Source organism: Platichthys flesus, chromosome 2, assembly GCF_949316205.1.
Source record: "Platichthys flesus chromosome 2, fPlaFle2.1, whole genome shotgun sequence".
Taxonomy (NCBI): Eukaryota; Metazoa; Chordata; class Actinopteri; order Pleuronectiformes; family Pleuronectidae; genus Platichthys; species Platichthys flesus.
Genome location: NC_084946.1, coordinates 20,033,671 through 20,052,522, shown reverse-complemented (window position 1 = coordinate 20,052,522; position 18,852 = coordinate 20,033,671). Strand labels below are relative to the sequence as shown.

General features: G+C 42.9%; 1 protein-coding gene across 1 annotated transcript; it reads left to right on the top strand.

Annotated features, from left to right (window-relative positions):
* Window positions 1–4,036: 4,036 nt before the first annotated feature.
* On the top strand, window positions 4,037–14,682 carry dusp7 (dual specificity phosphatase 7). The gene is made up of 3 exons (XM_062405021.1): window positions 4,037–4,588; window positions 6,310–6,738; window positions 9,815–14,682. The coding sequence occupies exons 1-3, from the start codon at window positions 4,177–4,179 to the stop codon at window positions 10,129–10,131; spliced, it is 1,158 nt and encodes a 385-aa protein (XP_062261005.1). The 5' UTR covers window positions 4,037–4,176; the 3' UTR covers window positions 10,132–14,682.
* The last annotated feature ends 4,170 nt before the right edge of the window (window positions 14,683–18,852 follow it).

Here is an 18,852-nt window from a genome sequence, read left to right as displayed (position 1 = left end):
ATTTGTTGGTTGAGAATATTTGAATATATTTGAATCATGACAGGCATGAAGTCAAATTAAAACTATTGTTTAGGATTGATTGTACGAGAGTTTTGCTTGTCTCTTCTTTAATGGAAGTGTTCTGGGACACTTTCATGGGACACTTCCATTTTTGTTTTTTTGTTTTTCTTGGTTTGCTTGTTTGTTTTCAGGATTACGCAGACACTTTTCAACCGATTTCCACCGAACTTTGTTGAGGGCTGGGCCTGGAAAGAATTCGTAAAAGAAAACTATTACCACTATCAGACCACTTTCTTTCTCTTAAATTTTCACAATGAGATTCAAACATGTTTCTGTCTAGGATTGTTCGGCCTTGACGGAGGTTGCAGGTTGTAGTTGACCACTTGGACGAAGCCTGAGTCACACACATGACCCCAACAGTGAAGCCAATGCCAATGTGGCTCCATCCCCTGATCACTACTCTGGCTCCGTATGTGCAAAATGTCAGAGTGAGACATGTTGTCCATCTTGATATACAGACTATGCACCTAGCCTGTTATATATATATATCCATTTAAAAATCTAACATTATAACTGCCGCTACAGCCCACGTGTACAAACCAACCAATTACCATATGAGTTGAATTGACACAGAACACCCTGGTATGCTATCCTAATGCTATTTGACCAAAACATCCTAATGTCCAACTGACTTTTCCGAACGGCCGTGATCCAGCTTCACTGTCTCCTCCTCTTTGAGCACTGCCAGCGCCAAAGCTTGTTCGTGGTTTTGCTAGGTTTTTTGAAACATGAGAGAAGTGCAGATGAATAATGGCTTTGGACGAAATGTGTCTACGTAAATCAGTTTTACCGCTACATCGTAGCACTAAGGCTCACCATGCATTCATCTCACATAGCCTCACAATTTATATCGTGCACATCCGACACAGATGGCGACTGAGACATGATCACCCTGTCTACTGGGGCCTTCAAAGCGACAGGTTGTGTTCCTCCGACGAATTCCGATGGAGCGACACCGTAAAGAAAGTCACAGGCCTCCGTTGTGAAAGTTTTAGTATAAGTAATCATAGTTTTCTTTACCACTGGGGAGTAGACAAACACAAACACACACAGTGTCTGCACACACTCTCAGAGAGCCTGTTGTTGTCCATGAAGGGAGCTGAAACACAAGAGGCCTAAAGTCGGTGTGTATCCGTTTGTGTACCTGCGTGTATGCGTCTATGTGTGCGTCTGCGTTTTGTTAGTGAGTGTGTGCATGTGTGTGTTTGCGCGTAAGTCACTAGGGGGATAAAGAGCCATTGTCTGCAGCTGGTGCATCCCCCGCTCCTCCTCTCTGCAGCTGTGAGGAAATCAAACACTCCTCTTTTCCTCGTTTCCCCCTCTCTGCCTCTGTCACAACCTGCTGATGTCCCATTAGGTCATTCATGGTGAAACATAGCGATGACCCAGTGGTGGGTTGTGTTTTGCAGCGGCTACACAACCCACCACTGAGCTGCGACAAATAGAGAGAAGATCCTGCATAACATCACCATGATACCTGACGATAATGAAAGATAAATCATGTGGGATAGCCTTCGTTTTGACTGTCCTCACATGTCTCTGACTATAGAATATAAGTGTCATTTGTCTGGTTAGGGACAGGATTTACAACTATTGACTAATAAAAAATAGTTGGTAGAATGAACTTATTTATCGAAAATAAATTTGCAACTATTTGTGCGATCAATGAATCAATCCAAATAAAGCATCAAGTGGAAAACATCATTTAAAAAAATTTAGGAATCGCTGCTTGTCTGTGACAATCTGCAAAATGTTGTTTATATAGTAGAAAATCATTTTCTTGCTCATAATACAAATAATGGATCATGCATCAAAATACACAATACATGGGCAATGACATTGATGGACAAAAAGCGTTTGTAATCAAATCATTACGTTAATTATTCGAGTAATTTTCAGGTAAAAATGTGAAAGATTCACACGTTACAGTGTCTCACGTGGAAATATGTGTGTTTACCGCTGTTGTTTGGGCAAAATCATCAACTCAACGACAACATTTCGAGCTCTGGACACATATCATATTCATCATATCATCATATTTCTTTTACGTGGATTTAACACTTCTCCATTAATCCAAAATGCTTGAAGATGAATCAGTAGTTGCAGCGGTACTTTCAGCTGCATGACCCTGAACTAGGATGATACTGTGAAATCAAGCTCACAGGGACACCTGTGCTGCATTATGCATTCTCCCCAAATGGGTTTCTAAATAATTCATGTTCTTATTTCATGCAGCTCTGATTTGGAAAGAATTTTGTTAAAATAGGAAAAAAACAGATTTCCACTGAATGGCTTTTACGTGGTCGTTTCTTTTTTCCGTTTGCCATTGATTTCAAATTATGTTTTGTTTGTTGTAATTGATTTTATATAATTTACTGTCGTTGATTCTAAACGCAATATTTTTTTTTAAAAAACACAATGCAAATAAATGTATTATTTTATGATTATTACTACTATGAGATTAAAATGTGATAAAGCGCCTGTTGTGTCATCAAGGGGGAAAAAAGCAGGAGGAGAGATTTGGCTGAGGTTTTCACTGCTCGACGGAGACATCAGAGTTTCTGCGAGCACACTTTGGAAGTGTGTGTCGATTTGTATCACTGTATTAGTTCTGTGTGGTTTGCAGCAAAAAGCAATTTTCAGTTGGGAACGTGTCCAGTAATTGATTTGTAACTGAGTGTGTGGAGGTGTGGATGAGATGTAGGTGTTTTCGATTGAGTGAAGGTTGTGAAGAGACCGGAGGAAAATGTACTTTGCACTCCTGCTGGTGTGAGCCAAGAATTCAGTGTTACACCACTAAAGCAGTATTACATTTAATGACTGTATTAAATGAACATTAAGGTAACAATCCCACCTGATACCTACTGCTTAGTGTTGAGTTAGGAGCTAACACAGAGTTGGGATTACAACTAAGAGAACGCTGAGAAACAATGTGAAGTCGAGTCGATTTTAATCTATTTCACATTCCAACAGCAAATATTCCACATTTCCAGAGAGGCCTTGGCAATCTAAAGAATAGACAACGCTCTGACCCTTTGACCCTCAGCTCAGATAAGGAAACGCACCAGAGGAGAGATCCCTGCTCCAGTGAAGACACCACACTGTCCTGCTCCACATAAAGGAACAGCACAGGTCGCCATGTATTCTGACTCTCATTTGCTTTTTACCCGATTTAGTTTTATTTGGCATAAGCAGTTAACAGAGGGTCAACAGAAAAATGAAAGGTATTTAATGAGAAGAACCAGGTCAGCTCAGCAGTGCAGTAGTTCAATTAAGATAGAAGCAAATTGATGCAAGGTACAAAAGAACTTAATATATATAATAAATAAAAAGAAAAAAGTCAAATTTCCAAAATTCAAAAGTAAAACTGTAGATTTTTACTATCATCTTTATCAGCCTTTTCACCATCATCATCATTTGAATCATATTATTTGTTTTTTTATCATCGTTTACTATTATCACAGTCATTATTTTATCTTTATTATGTTTCATTATTACTATCTCACTACCACACTGTGCTGTGTAGCCGGTCAATGAATGGACAGCAGCGGTGAAGTGGTGAAAACAGCGGGTTCGTGCGGCCGCTCTGCGCCTTTAACTCCCCGCTCCTCCCTCCTCGCAGCAGCTCAGCCTCTTGAACGCATCCCGCGTCGGGCACAGACCAGAGAGGCTCCTCGGGCCAGCGTGTGGGACAACAACCGGAGTTATGGACTTTAACGGCGGCAGCTCATCCCGCACAGCGAGCTCCTGAGGCGCTTACGAGGCTTCCTTCGGGGCCGTGTCGTTGGTCTGCGGGACGCCTCGGAGCCGGACGCTCGGATGGACGTCGATGGGCTGGAGTGAAAAACTCCGCTTCTCCTGGTGGACTGACAGGGGGGGGGCGAGAGGACACCTCTGCATGTTGGAGCCTCCTGCTCCAGCCAAGAGAGGCATCGGTGCGCGCGTGTCGGATGAGTGTGGCAGTGTGTGCTGGGTGCGTGTGTGTGTGTGTGCGCGCCCTCGGAGAAGCGGCGGTGTCCGGGAGGCAAGTTTTTTTAGCGCCGTGATTTCCTCCTCTTCTCGCTGCGCGCGGTTCTTCATGTCACGGCGGCGGAGCGGCGGAGTCACGTTTCCCCGATGGTCATCACTGACCCGTGGAGCGGCTCCGTGATCGCGACCACGACGATGATGCTGTCCGGGAAGAGCGTGGAGTGGCTGCAGGAGGAGCTGGAGTCCGGGGCCGGCGCGCTGCTGCTGCTGGACTGCAGAGCCCACGAGCTGTACGAGTCCTCGCACATCGAGTCCGCCATCAACCTGGCCATCCCGGGCCTCATGCTCCGCAGGCTGAAGAAGGGCAACCTGCCCATCCGCTCCATCATCCCCAACAACGAGGACAAGGAGAAATTCGTCAAGCGCTGCAAGACGGACGTGGTGGTGCTGTACGACGAGGCGACCTCCGAGCGGCAGGAGTCCGGGCTGGGGAGCTCCGTGCTGGGGCTGCTGCTGCACAAGCTGCGGGACGACGGGTGCAAGGCTTTCTACCTGGAGGGTAAGACCGCTTTTATTCAGCGAATACGAGGGTCTGGATGTTTGTTGTGGTCAATTTAACATAGAAACTGAGAGAAAAGTGGTGTCCGAACATTGTCCCCTTTAGAGGACATATGCAGATCAGCATGTTAGAGTCACTTCACCTCAAGAACACCTAGTATGGGATCATAAAGGTCTATTTGGATTATTTATAATGAAATGAATGGATACCTGAGTTGGGATTCATCTCCAGATGTTTGCTGTGTGAGACAAAAACACTTCAAAGTCTGTCTGCTTTCAAAAATATACTTAGGGCACTAATATTAGCTTTTAACAAGTGCTATTACAGATTCTAATAAACATCGCATAAATCCAGATGATTTCTTCTGAGCTGTTATTTATTATTAATCAGAATGAGGCAGCCCTCACTTGTGTCTGTTTATACTAAAGAATTATTACATCATCACAGACACACTGTAACAGCGTGTGAAGTCATATTGAACTTTGATGCTCGACAGGATCACTTCTCTTATCATAAAAACGTCGTCATTCTCAGTGTTAATTATTATCCGAGAGAAACATTGAACAGTTGTTATGGAGCTGGGTCAAAGATGTTTTCAATTAAATGCGGCAACAGGGGAAAAAAAAAAGAAATGGCCCCGCCATGTTGTGTGTTCCTTTAGGAGAAGACTGGCTCTTTTTTTCATGAATGAACAGGGAAGTGAGGAATCGTAGACACACTCTGAAACCCTCCACCAGCGTGCGGAGGAGAACGAGTTATGAAAGCACCACACACACATTACATGGAGCAGTAGCAGCAGATATGGGTTTGATTGATTCTAGAATATCACAGCAATGTTTGAGTGGTGTCACAATTCCAGCTGCCATTCACAAAAAGTCCACAGAGCTGTGATGAAGCAGAGCTGCTGACTGACTGACTGAGTGACTGACTGGACTACTGACTGACTGACTGGCTGACTGAGTGACTGACTGGACTACTGACTGACTGACGGACTGACTGACTGACTGATTCTCCCCGGGCTCGATGTTTTTCAATGAGGCACATCCATGTCCAGCCTCTTTATTCATAATGCTTTAAATATCACGTTTAACATCATCTGCCACCTCAGTGTGTGATGTAGTGCTATATTAAAGTATGGTGGACTCAGAGGAACACTAGTGTGGCTGGGCGATGAAACAATAACAATACTTATCGCAATATAATTTTCATCAATAGCGATATAACAATCTGTATCAACATAATTCTTATGCATAAAGCACGGTGGGGAGGTATGAGACATCACGGATCTACGTCAGATTTGTACATTTCACTTACAATAAATAATAGTTTAACCTTTAACATGATAATTATCAATATCGACTGAAATGAAAGGTTTTATCTTGATATCATTTCTGTCCATAACGTCCAGAGTTCATTTCAAGTTTGAATTTCATTTGACCTTCACTTCTGCCTGGTTACAGTTAAAACATGTGTTATTTGAAGTAAAATGTTTGTCTACTTAAAATATGAGTACCTATTTTTTGTTTTTCTAAGTATTTTCTTTACTAGTAGTGTTAATATGTTGTTATGCTTCTTGTTCTGTTTCACCTCTTGTGTAATGCAGCTGCCATTTTGAACACGCTCAGTTGTGCATTTGAAACTCACAGTTATACAACTGTGGGTACTTTCTTTTCACCATCCAAATATTGACCCTCTCCTCTGGTCCTCTCCTCGTCCTCCAGGGGGATTCAACAAGTTCCAGTCCGAGTACCCCGACCACTGTGAGACCAACCTGGACTGCTCCTGTCCCAGCAGCTCCCCGCCGACCTCCGTCCTGGGTCTGGGGGGGCTGCGCATCAGCTCCGACTGCTCCGACGGGGAATCGGATCGTGAGCCGGGCAGCGCCACGGAGTCGGAGGGCAGCCCCCTCCCCAGCAACCAGCCGGCATTCCCCGTCCAGATCCTGCCCTACCTTTACCTGGGCTGTGCCAAAGACTCCGCCAACCTGGATGTGCTCAGCAAGTACAATATCAAGTACATCCTCAACGTGACGCCCAACCTGCCCAACATGTTCGAGCACGAGGGCGACTTCAAGTACAAACAGATCCCCATCTCCGATCACTGGAGCCAGAACCTCTCGCAGTTTTTCCCAGAGGCCATTTCATTCATCGGTGAGTAAAGGTGGCGTGTTTTTGTCGTGTATGAATTTATTAACAGCAGTATTTTGATCATTGATTGATCCGCCGATAGTTTTCTTGATTAATAGAGGATTTATAAAAGGTCAAAAGTCAACTATAAACATGGTTTTGTTTAGGGTTAAACTACACAATAACTTTTAATATAATGTAATGTTATATCATTTCAAAATAATGGTTGTTTCACTGGAATACAACTTTAAAACAAATCATTATGTACTCATGATACATCTTCATCATCGTCTGTTTACCTGCTGTGACCAGTTCACCCAAAGGAATATAAGATTATAAGGAAGGGAAATTGTACAGTAACATGTCTAAAATCTGCATAATTGTGTGGATAACATTGTTAAAATATTTATTTTCACCATCATAAGACTTTTCAAGCAGATGTTCTAACATCAGAAGCAGAAACCAGTGAATATTTTGTATTATTCCCCCGAAAATTATTAAAATATCAAATGAATAATCAAATTGCGGTGACTGTAGAGACGCAATCGATGGTAATCATCTATCGATTTGTCGTTTTGTTTATTAAAATGTCATCAAATGGTTTTAAATGCACATCGCTGTTGTTGGGAAGGCTACGTTCACATCTTCAAATTGCCTGTGTTGATCGACCAACAGTCCAACACACAAAAGATTTGATTAGATTACGTTTACCCTCCTTTATTAAATCTATATAAATCAAGACAATGTTTTTTATTTACATTGAAACAGTTTCCTGGAAATCGTTTCAGACAGAATTTAGAGCATTTCTATGCTGCACTTTCACTGATGAAATATCAGAATTTAAAATCACTGGAAACAAGGTCTTGAATAAAACATGGGAATGGATCTTCGGGAGACTGAGAGCAAACTGAAGCCACATGACTCTCATCCGGCTTCTTCATCACCGTTCTCATGCATTTCCCATCAATCAATCAATCAATCAAATTTTATTTGTATAGCCCATATTCACAAATTACAATTCATCTCATAGGGCTTTAACAGGGTGTGACATCCTCTGTCCTTCACCCTCAGCAAGAGTCAGGAAAAACTACTAAAAACCTTTTAACAGGTAAAAATACGTAGAAACCTCAGAGAGAGCCACATGTGAGGGATCCCTCTCCCAGGACGGACAGAAGTGCAATAGATGCCACGTGTAGGAAAACATCATCAATAATCAAAGTCTCTAGCAGCATTTGATGAGGGTAGACATCCCGAAGGACAACCCCAACATGACATGCCAAGCAGTCCCGCTGCAAGCACAGTCCATCGTTCCCTGTGACTTAACTCCTCGGGAATGAGCGAATTCCCTCTCTGATGACTCGGAGCCAGAGCTTTTATGTTTGTCTTAGGTTGTCCAGACCCCTGACCTTTCTTTCTCTTCGAGGGGGGGGGGGGGGGGGGGGGGTAATGTTTCTTAGTAGGTGTGAGGAAGTGTGACATATGCCAGAGCCAGAGGTCGTGGCAGATTGGGTTCATGCTGATGGTAAACGGCGCTGCCTGACTGGCTGTAATGTGCAGGAATTACATCACATCTTAACCGCAGGGTAATTATGGGTAAAGGAGATAAGCTCGGGGTTGAGAAAGATGTGACCTCGCGCTGTGCTGCTGCTGTAAACTGCGGATTCCTTAAATGCCTGAAATGCCTGGGGGGGGGGGGGGGGGGTATTCTGTTATTTTCACAGCCTGACAAATGGAAGGATGTTGCAGTGACGTAATGCTCTAGAGATCAGCTCATTGCAGATTAGGGTTACTTATTCGACTTCTGGGACTCGTATCGTTTGGTTCAAGTCTCCCGACGAGGATGTTTGACCCTTTTCTTTTATTGTTGGGAGCAAGAACACATCGCATATGAATTTAATTTGGCTTCCGCTTGGCAGCCTGAGCTGGTGAGCCATCTGACCCCAATCCTGCAACCAGAGATGCAGTCGGAGGCAGAGTGAGGAGAGGCAGAGAGCGATAACGGAGAGGATGAAAGAGAGTGAGAGAGGGAAGAAAGAAAGGAAAGAAGCACTTAACTCTCGCCCTAATGGCCTTTAGTGATGCAAGTGCGAGGGCTCGAAAAAGGTGGATGGACGTAGCCTGTTAATAATGTAAGATGTTTCTTTTTTATTCATGTTTTTATACAGACTGAGAGCTAGAAAGCAGAATGAAGCACGACTGGCCGCTGTCATTGAGAAATGATATTCTGAATAGCACTTGTAATTTCTTTTTTCCATATTTTGCATTGGAGTCAATGTGTTATAGAATAGATGGTGTTCAATCAGGGCTGGATGATCAGTATCAGTCTTCAGTGACCTTCAGTGACCCTGTTTTTTTAACTTAAAAAGGAGAAAACAATGTTGAGTGATGTCTTTAATGTGATTGTTTTGTCTAACGAATTTTCCAAAATCCAACTAAATGTAGCATGTGATCATTCAAATGATAATTCAACTGTCAAAACTTGCCAATTTAATATTGGTTACATCACTACTTGCTATGACTTTACTTGTGACCACATTTGGGCTGCGTCTAACAAATCATTTCAGTACAAATTTGTCGTTTTTTGTCGTTATTAATCATTTGGTCTTTAAAATATCAAGAAAAAAAGATCATATAACATTCATCACAGTTTCACAGGACATGTCTGTAGCCGTCCTGTTTCGTCACAGTACAACAATTATTTAGATTCTTCATGTGATCAATGATCTTGTCCTTTTGCCTATTAAGTTGCTTAAAAAGACTAATAATACTTGTTTGTTGACACAGTAGAAGTGTTTGTTTTCGTGTGAATGAGGTCAAATCAAAGGTCATTGCTTTGATCAGTTTACATGACTCCCATCTCGTTTTTTATATTGATATTTGGTTATATTGAGAAGGGTGATGAAACTAACGATTAGCTTTACCCCTCCTTTAAACGTGCTTGAAATCTCAACAAGGCCATTCCATTTTATTAGAAAATCTTCTTGCTCATTAATAATTTAAGGTCTTAGATGTATGATACAGGGTTTTATGGGTTTTAACAGTCTTATCCTCTTTCTCATGCTTTCTCCTATTCTCATATCCCCCCCCCTCTCATCCTCAGACGAGGCACGTTCGAAAAAGTGTGGCATCCTGGTCCACTGCCTGGCCGGGATCAGCCGCTCGGTGACCGTCACGGTGGCCTACCTGATGCAGAAGCTCAACCTGTCGCTCAACGACGCCTACGACTTTGTCAAGCGTAAAAAGTCGAACATTTCCCCCAACTTTAACTTCATGGGCCAGCTCCTGGACTTTGAGCGGACGCTGGGCCTCAACAGCCCCTGCGACAACCACTCGACCTCCCCGCCGCACGACCAGCTCTTCTTCACCACCCCGACCAATCACAATGTGTTTCAACTGGACACGCTGGAGTCCACATGAAAATCAGAGGATAGAGAGGGGAGGGGGGGGGGGCGGGTCAAGCTGGTGTTGTTACCATGGTGACAAGTGGCTGCACTTGAGCCTGCTTCACCCAGGCAGTTGTAATGAATGTTTTCGCCTCCTGAAGCTCGTTGTCCGAGAGCCTGGCCACGGAGCAGCGTCGGGCGGACAGCGGAGGTCACAGGTGCCACGTTAACAGGGGGAAGGCGAGTGATTTAAAAAAAAAGAAAAGAAACCTAGAGCGAGGAACTGACAGACAGAGGCGTCCTCCTCAGAGTTGACTGAATCTTGAGGAAGAGCTCAGAGAGGAGGAGACCGAACTGATTGAGAACCTGAGCGAAGGGTGACAGCTTCATACAAAGGTCGGGGGCAGGGGAACGTCTGCGGCGCTCGACTTGTGATGCGACGGCGTCCTCCGGTCCCGTCCTTGTCTCTGTCTCTGTCTCGGCCCCCCCGAGCTGAGCTGACTGGTGCCAAGTGGAGAATCCGGGATTTACTCGTAGGAAATCTCGCTCTACTGAATGTAGAGTTTTTAAAAACCAAGGAATTAACACACACACACACATGTGCGCACACACATAAACAAATGTATGTATGTTTGTACTGTATGTATGTTAACGTACATAGCAGATATTGTATGGGCAGTCCTTAACAAGTATGTCTATATGCATTTTGTATATTTTTGTGTACATTCATGCACAAATCTATACGATATATAAATATTTACACAGAAATTTTATCTTTGTCCCAAAAAAACGAAGTAATCCAATCCAATAATGGCTAAAGAGATTGTAAAACTAAAGGAGAGTGGGCGTGGCAACGGCTTCTAAGGAAAATTGTTGTGAGTTGTCTTCTTTTTTGTTTTGTTTTGATTTTCTTTTGGGTTTGTAATGACCTAATGCAGTTTGCACAGTGGTGTAGCCATTGACTTGTTGGCACTTGGAGCCGGTGCTGGAAGCAGGCAGATACATAGACATTCAGAGGGGAGGAGGGGAGAGAGGAGAGAAGAGGGCCAGTCCCAGGCTGCGACGAGTCCAGACAGCTGCACCGTGCAGTGGGGGGGGAGCAGGAGCTGGGCCAAGGGCAAAGGACCAGGGTTCAGGGTTCAGGGATGAGTTAGAGTCAAACGGTGGGTTACACCAGACACAGAGTTGCCAGTTGAATTGTGGTCGGATGTGCGACCAGATTTGATGTTGGCATGAGATTTCGAGTGCAACTTCCCAGTTCCTACTTCCTTCCCCAACATGACTGTTCATCCGGTTGCCTAAGTTGTTTCATTTCAGTCTGAAACCAGACTCTGAACTTCCTTGGTTATTTCATCACAACGTATTGTCTTACTGTGTTTTTGCCAAACTGGTTTTCTAACCGCCGGGACTCTTGTACTTTGAGGCTGGGACTTGGGGGAGAGCTTCGAGTTGGGGTTGGAGAATCTTGGGTAGTGTTAACACTTCCGGGCAGCTTATTCCAGCGATGTCGGGCAAAGAAGTGCCTCAACTCTCATGTATTACCTACACTGCAAACTTCTTCCTGCCCAAGAGGAGCTGGTTTGATTTGTTGGTCTATCTTCGGTTCCTTTCAGGTACCAAATAGATGCCAAAAAAAAAGGGACTCGTGGACAAGGGACTGTGATTGTAACTCGGTTTCTGTGTCAGGGTTGTGGTGTTGTGGACGGGGACTCAGCCACAGACTGCACTTAACCTACTTAATAGCTTCACGTCCCTTAGCTGCAATGGAGAAAATGGAAAGGAAGGTCTTTCTGGCGGGGGATTCCCTATTTCATCAAAGAATCGGTTGAATTACCCTCAAGCCTCGGGTATATTCAATGAAATAAACACAAAAATGATAAATAGGATGATAGAGGTTGGATGTCGATTCACCGGGTTGGGAGATGAACGCTGAGGACTGTTTTTTTAACTGCTGTTGCTGCTGAACATGGCGGCGACAGCATGTGGTCAGGGAGTTTTCTCAGACCCGGTCCACATTAGTAGCACTTAAACTTGTTCAATATGATTTGAAAAACAAATTAAAAAGAATCCTGCAGTGATTTTCAGAAAAAATATTTTTAAAAAACGTTCAAATTTCCTTCTGCTCGATAATTGTGTTAGTAATGTAGGTTATGGTTAGGCTGGTTTTAGGGCTGCAGCACATGGACTTAGGGCAACTCTTGTAGATACACTCGGGCTCATGCAAGAACATTTTCATTTTCTTATCAGTTTTTTTCCCTGCAAAGTCGGATTTAGAAATTATTAACAAAGAGGTACATTTTCGGAAATCGTGGCCATTACCTTAATGGGCAACTAAAAATAACCACGTGAAGCGACCTGTCTCGCTCCATTTGTAAAAAAGTTTCATTCACAAGTATGTCAATGCGATTTAAATAAGTAGAAGTTCATACTGAGGACCATGTCAGAAATCAGGAGACCAAAACACATCAGTCACATGAGAGTGTTTATTCTACACTCATCGTAGATATGAGTTTGATGCCAAAACATATCTTGCTGCAGCAAAGTGGTTGCTGATATTTAAAAGTGAGACAGGGAATACCACCAGGCGACAGGTGATGCTCTGTTCCAGATGGAACATCAGATGTTTAGATCTGTGAACAGCAGAAAGATGCTGAGGCAGCTGAGTGTGAACTCTCATGCCAGTCAAAACTTGAACTCAAGCATTTACGTAAGTCTGGAACAAATTCAAACCTTCAATTCATAAAGATTTATACGTCAAACATGTTTCTCTCCGCCTGGGGGAGAAAGGCAGACTGTTGGTGACTCACACGACAGGTCCAGACTACTCATGAGTTTACTTTGTATGGCAGAGGAAACAAGAGGTGAATGTAAAAAGTTAAGAGACGTCCTGAGCAAATCCAGAAAACCTCAGTGGAATGGGTGCTGGATTAAAGCACTAACATTGCAGTATTCCAGCTCCTTTTAGTTTTATTAGTGACGTTTCCATCTAGAGGTCTTCCTCAGGCCTAAATCCAACTTAGTTCTCACAAATTACTCACATGTGATAACAACGGACCTGTTTGTGAGAGTGTGTTTTGCATGAGGCCCAGTCTCTTACAGAGAAGTACAGAGCGTTAGTTTGAAAGTGAAAATGTGGACGGGGTCAAAGCAGAAACAAAGAACTGGGTTTCCGAGGGGACAGGAGCAGAACAGGGCTGGTTTCAGCTGGCCTTATATAATCTTTCTAACTTGTTTCTAATGCTGACTGTTCAATACTCTTTGTATCTCACTTTAGAAAAAAGCATTGTGTAAAAAAATAAAAATAAATGTTTGTTAACTGTTATTTGAATCAGAACATGGTAATAACGGACAGCCAGCTGTCGTTTTACCGTAACGGGTCACACGAGGTCGTGTTTGTTACTCTGCAATATATCAAAACACCTTTTTTGCAGTATTTTGTAGACTCAAGACCTCAAATTTTTCAATTCTTCTTCTTTTATACTCTATATATCTCTTCTATATGATTATACAACATCCAGTTCAATTATGGCTTGTGGACTGAAGTAACTTTTCTCCTAGGGTGTCCAAAAATGTAGGGCCGCTGTGCCCAGTATTAACCTGAAAGATGCCCTCTTTGACACACACAAACACAGACACACACACAGACACAGACACACACACAGACACACACACACACACAGACACACACTGCTTCACACAGCCAGAGCTGTGGTTCAGCATGCCAGTTATATTTCACACTAGAAGATTACACCACCTGGCTTAAATAATTACAAGGTCTTTTCCCGTCTTGTTTTGATATATTGTGCTCTATGCTATTCCTGTGGCCTTTCTATATGAATATATATATAAGTATATATATGTTATGAATTTATATGCAAAAGTTCCTCTCTCATTATAGCATCAGAGATGAAAATAATACTACCATGCTTGAATGGACTTCCCTCGTCCGGAGTCATATCCCACTTACAATAAGAAAAGAAAACGCTGAGGACTTGATCACTTGCACCCTAGGATTGAAATATATTTCAGTACGGAGCTTTTCTATTTAAAAAAAGGAAATGGTTGATTTCAAGCTGCTTTCTTGAGTTTTGTGTCTTTGTAACAATGAAAGAGAAATCAAGTCTTTTTCTCTGTTTATAAATTTGCCAGATCGCGGGAACGGCAGTTTCTGTGTCCTTAAACTTGTAGCTACATCTCGGTAGGAATGTGCTCGGGAGGTAAAGACATGAGCGAGCGGGAGCAGCGGGAGCAGCGGCCTAAAAACACAAAGTGAAAGAAAAAGTGAATGATTTAAAAATGTTACCTCAGTGAGGAATTTTTCAGGGATTTTTTTGACAATGCATCTTGCATCGTGTTACAGCTTCAGACACATGTTGAATAGCTGTTTCGTATTGTGCTGTAAACAGTTTTTAAAACAAGATGCAATCTGTCTGTGTATAAAAACAAGGGTGCGTGTGAACCGAGGCAGCTTCAACTTTCTGTCCTCTGAAGGAAATACGACTGACCTTATGTAATGTACAGTGTATGGAAACAACATGAGACATGTTTATACTGCAAATAAATATTGAAATATTTTTTTCTTTAATATGTGTTTCCTTCGTTGTTCCTACTGCAAAGTGACATTAAGAGCTAAATCCAGTTGAAGCCGAAGAATTTGTCATCTGTTGTCCAGCATATGGACAGAATCTATGGTGCAGCATTCACCTGCTCATTGATTTATCAACACGTCATTTTCATGATTCCAAACTTCAGGGTCAAGATGAATCTGATGATTTCACAAGAAACAGGATAATGGAAAATGAGAAAAAAAAAAATTATTGCGACACAAAGTTGTTTGTATTTACAATTTTCTCAAAAACTGACCTGTTGCTTGTTGTGTAATTTTATTGATTTAGTTTTCTATAAATTATTTAATAAACACAAAATAATGGACAAAAATCATTTACAACATATAGACAGATAAATGTTAACAATGCATTAATAAGTTAACTGTTTATAGCTACATTATAATAATGGAATAAGTGTAGTGGAAGCATCATCTGTAGTTACACAAGTATGTTCGGTTTTACTTTGCCTAAGACTTCCCCTTAGCTTCTTTAGCACACACACACGCACACACAAAGAGTCATTGTCTTGTTGCATCCTCGCTGGGGAGTTAAAGGTTTCTGACCGTCGCACGTTGGATTGCTTAAACTGAAACTCTACCACTTCCCGTCTCAAACGCCACAGTGTGTTAGTGTGCAGTAAAGAAGGAACATGTTTGTGTTTGTCTTAAAAGACAGGAAAATACTTCCTCAACCACTTTGATCACAATCCAACTGTCTTCATAGATCGATTCCCTTACGTTCATAGATTTGAAGCTATGGCCTGGAAACACAGAGGGAAACTGCTACTGCCCGGCTGCAGTCAAAGGGTTAGAAATTAGCTCTGCAGCAGCTCTAACGCTCCATATTTGAAACATTATACTGAATCTCATTTGTTTAATTCAGGCGTAGGGTTAGGCCTAGGCTCAAGGGTTACCCTAACTTGTTTGGACTTTCCATTGGTTTCCTGACAACAATTCCAAGAATTGTCCTGGCACATAATCCACTTTTAGAAAGCTATGGAGGCGTTAGGAGCAGCTGCTGTGTGTTTGACGATCCCCTCACGCTACCTCTCTTTGGTGCTGGCTGGTTAATTCGGATAATGAATGAAACGAGAGGGACAAATGGAATTACAGATCTCTGATGCCCTTAAACGTCCGGGGCTTCACACACATAAGTGGATCAGCGTATGTCTCCCCTTCGCCGAGACTCATGACCAGAATCGTGAATTGTAATCATATTCCACGAATGAGAAGTTCCCAGTAGGCAGGGGTCATATGCTTGCGTTGATTGGGTGGGAGCGGTGGATCTGTAATCAAATGAGCTGTTTCCCAGTAGTTATGTTAAGCTACGCTAAAAGGCTTCTCACTCCCGCTGCATATTTCCCGGACAGAAGTCAGAGTGGTATCGATCTTCTCATATAACTGTTGGTGAAGAAGGTGAATAAGCTCTTCTTATTCTTATAGTCTTCTTCTTCTTCTCCAAGAAACAGTGGTTCTCTCCCTGATTTCAATGTGTCCATCAACTGCGTTCCGACATACCCTCTCCTGTCGTTTCCCTCTTCTCAACTAGTGTGTAATAATGGCACATGTGCAGATGAGCCAACAGTTAAGGGGAGAAAGAGAGTCAGCCAAGGAAGTGAGAAGGAGGGTTGATACAAAAAGAAGAACATCTTAAAGACGGCATCGTGCGCCGAGCGGAGCTGAGCCGGCTATAAATATCTCCTGGTCTCCTCCAGTGTTGATCTCGCTTCTCGTTCTAACCTTGAACAATGGCTCTCCGTCATTTCTGCTGCAACTTTCTCCGCAGTCATGTGAGCCGTTCACCTCAGTGTCACTCAGACAGGATAGAAGTTCAGTTTTTGTCTGGGTCAATGGTACAATACAAGAAACAGGTCAGATCAACGACTAGAGCCCTGAAAGTATGAAATGTAAAATATAGGACAACAAGATAAGATATAAACAACAACACTGTGTATATATGGGGATTTATGTGTAAAAGTAAAGGTTGAGTATGTAGTAGCCCTGGTACAATGACGCCAGCAATGGTTGCCGTTTATTTAAGTGACGACGGTAGTGAAATAAAGGATTTCGTGGCTCCACCCTCTCTAGTGACAGGGTTTCTCACATGTCAATCATCATCGGGATATTTCAAGTATCTGTAAATGTTTCCCGCTCTAATTTGAGGTAATTAAAGCTTAGGGTTTAGCAAGAGCCGGGATAGTTCAAGGACTTAATCGAGGGCAATGTGACAATTTCTGTTTTGTCTACTGAAGAACATCTGGAGGTTTGAAGAGCTCCAGACACAGCACGCTAATGAAGATACTCCACCCTGGTTTCCTGGTGAAAGATCTGAAGACTAAAAGTTATACCATAGAATACATCCCACATTCAGACACTCCTTTGTACTCATTCTAGGGAGTTCAATGTAGAGGACTTTATCATTATCTGTTTATAAAGATGGACGACGTGTCTCAACTTCCTCCCACCATCCAGTAAGCAAAACAATTTCCCGGATACGATCTCTGCCATCTTGCTCGTTTGGAGACTGTAGAATAGCGATCTCATCTCTACTGAGATCCCATTGATGCTTGTGCTCTACCAATCCTGAGTCAGTCTCAGCTGTCAATCATGATGTTTCATCCCATTATTTATAACATCAAACAACTAATTAAAACCATATTTACTCAAGTAAAAGTGTACTAAATTTTCTAAAATCACTATACTTATACATATGTAACTGACATATGGCAGCAGGGAAGAGAAATATTCCTCTACCTGTCAGTCAGTTACGAAACTTTGATTTTGTCTGTTCAGGAATGTGTTTGATTTGCACCAGTTGTTTCAGACGTAAACCCGGGGGGGTGAATGAAGGGTCACAGCAGAAAGTGCAGTAGCTGCAGGTGCCGACTCGCCCTCCACAAAGTATGTGCTGCTGTTAGCATCTGCGTCTATATGTAGGTGTGTGTTTGTGTGTTCTGCCGGCTGCTATTTTCACGCCCCTGAATGCAGCACGGACCTATGTCAGGAATGGCCTCCATCTTTGTCTCTTCAGCGATTCTCCCGGTGTTCTCTGTGGGATTGACAGAGATGGAAATTCTTACAGATAAATCACATAAGCTGCTCTGGTGCTGTTTCTTCGATTGGCTCAAATAATTACAGAGAAACGCTGCTGCTGCTGCTGCTGCTGCAGCACTGAGGTAAACACTGTGAGTGCTTCTGTTACTGATGCACTGGACTCTCTCTCTCTCTCTCTCTGTACACACTTACATAAAGAACCGGTGCAGCACTCTCCCCAGCGACTCGCCACTTCAAGAGCATAATAAGAGGGGGCTGTGGGCGAGGAGGGAGAGAGGCGGGACGGGAGGAGCGAGGGAGCAGAATGACGCAGATGTTCATGTTTCATCATGTTGAGATCCACATACCTGTCGAGTGGAAACTTTGACAAAGGACAAGGAAGCTGACAGCGACACCGTCATCATAGTAGAGTCTGAGTGTTATTGTCATGGTCTGTGTCAGATGCCTGTAAGGCTGCAGCTCAGGGGGAAGAGAGAGTTGAACACTAACCGGAAAGTTGATGGTTTGATGCCCAGTTACTATAGTCTGCATTCCTAAGTGTCCTTGGGCAAGATACTGAACCCCAAATTGCTCCTGTAGTGCCGATAACCGATAAGAAACGTTTCTGTCATAGAAACGTTTCTGTATGAAAGTGTGAATACCAATTCTGCAGTAAATCGCTTTGAGTTGTCGATCAGGAATTTGTTGGTTCAGACCCGAGACTGTCTATAAAGATGGATGATGACAGCTTCCCAAAAGTGAAGCCAAAGCATCTCTTTCGCCAACTGGCTGCAGTATGAAGAAATTAATATGGCCTCCCCTATGTTAGTGGATGGGACATGGGCCAAACAATAAAGTAAAAACAACACTTTAAAAATGTTTTGTTTAAGGTGGTGTCTGTCATTTTAACGCGGTTCCAATCACACAGATGTTTGTTCAACTGTTCATTTTTCCACTGATTCGGTTTAAATTAGTTCAATTATCCTAACAGAGAGGGTGTAATGTCTTGATTGACGGTCGAGCACATGGATATCAGGATTGAGCCGTACCTCGCTGCCATGTCTTCATCCCCACATTCGCTGCTGCTCAGATTCTGGCTCCAAATGAGCAAGAAGG

Coding starts and splice junctions, on each gene's coding strand:
- dusp7 (XM_062405021.1), top strand. CDS start 4,177: ATGGTCATCACTGACCCGTGGAGCGGCTCCGTGATCGCGACCACGACG. Junction 4,589..6,309: donor CAAGGCTTTCTACCTGGAGG/GTAAGACCGCTT, acceptor CTCGTCCTCCAG/GGGGATTCAACAAGTTCCAG. Junction 6,739..9,814: donor AGAGGCCATTTCATTCATCG/GTGAGTAAAGGT, acceptor TCTCATCCTCAG/ACGAGGCACGTTCGAAAAAG.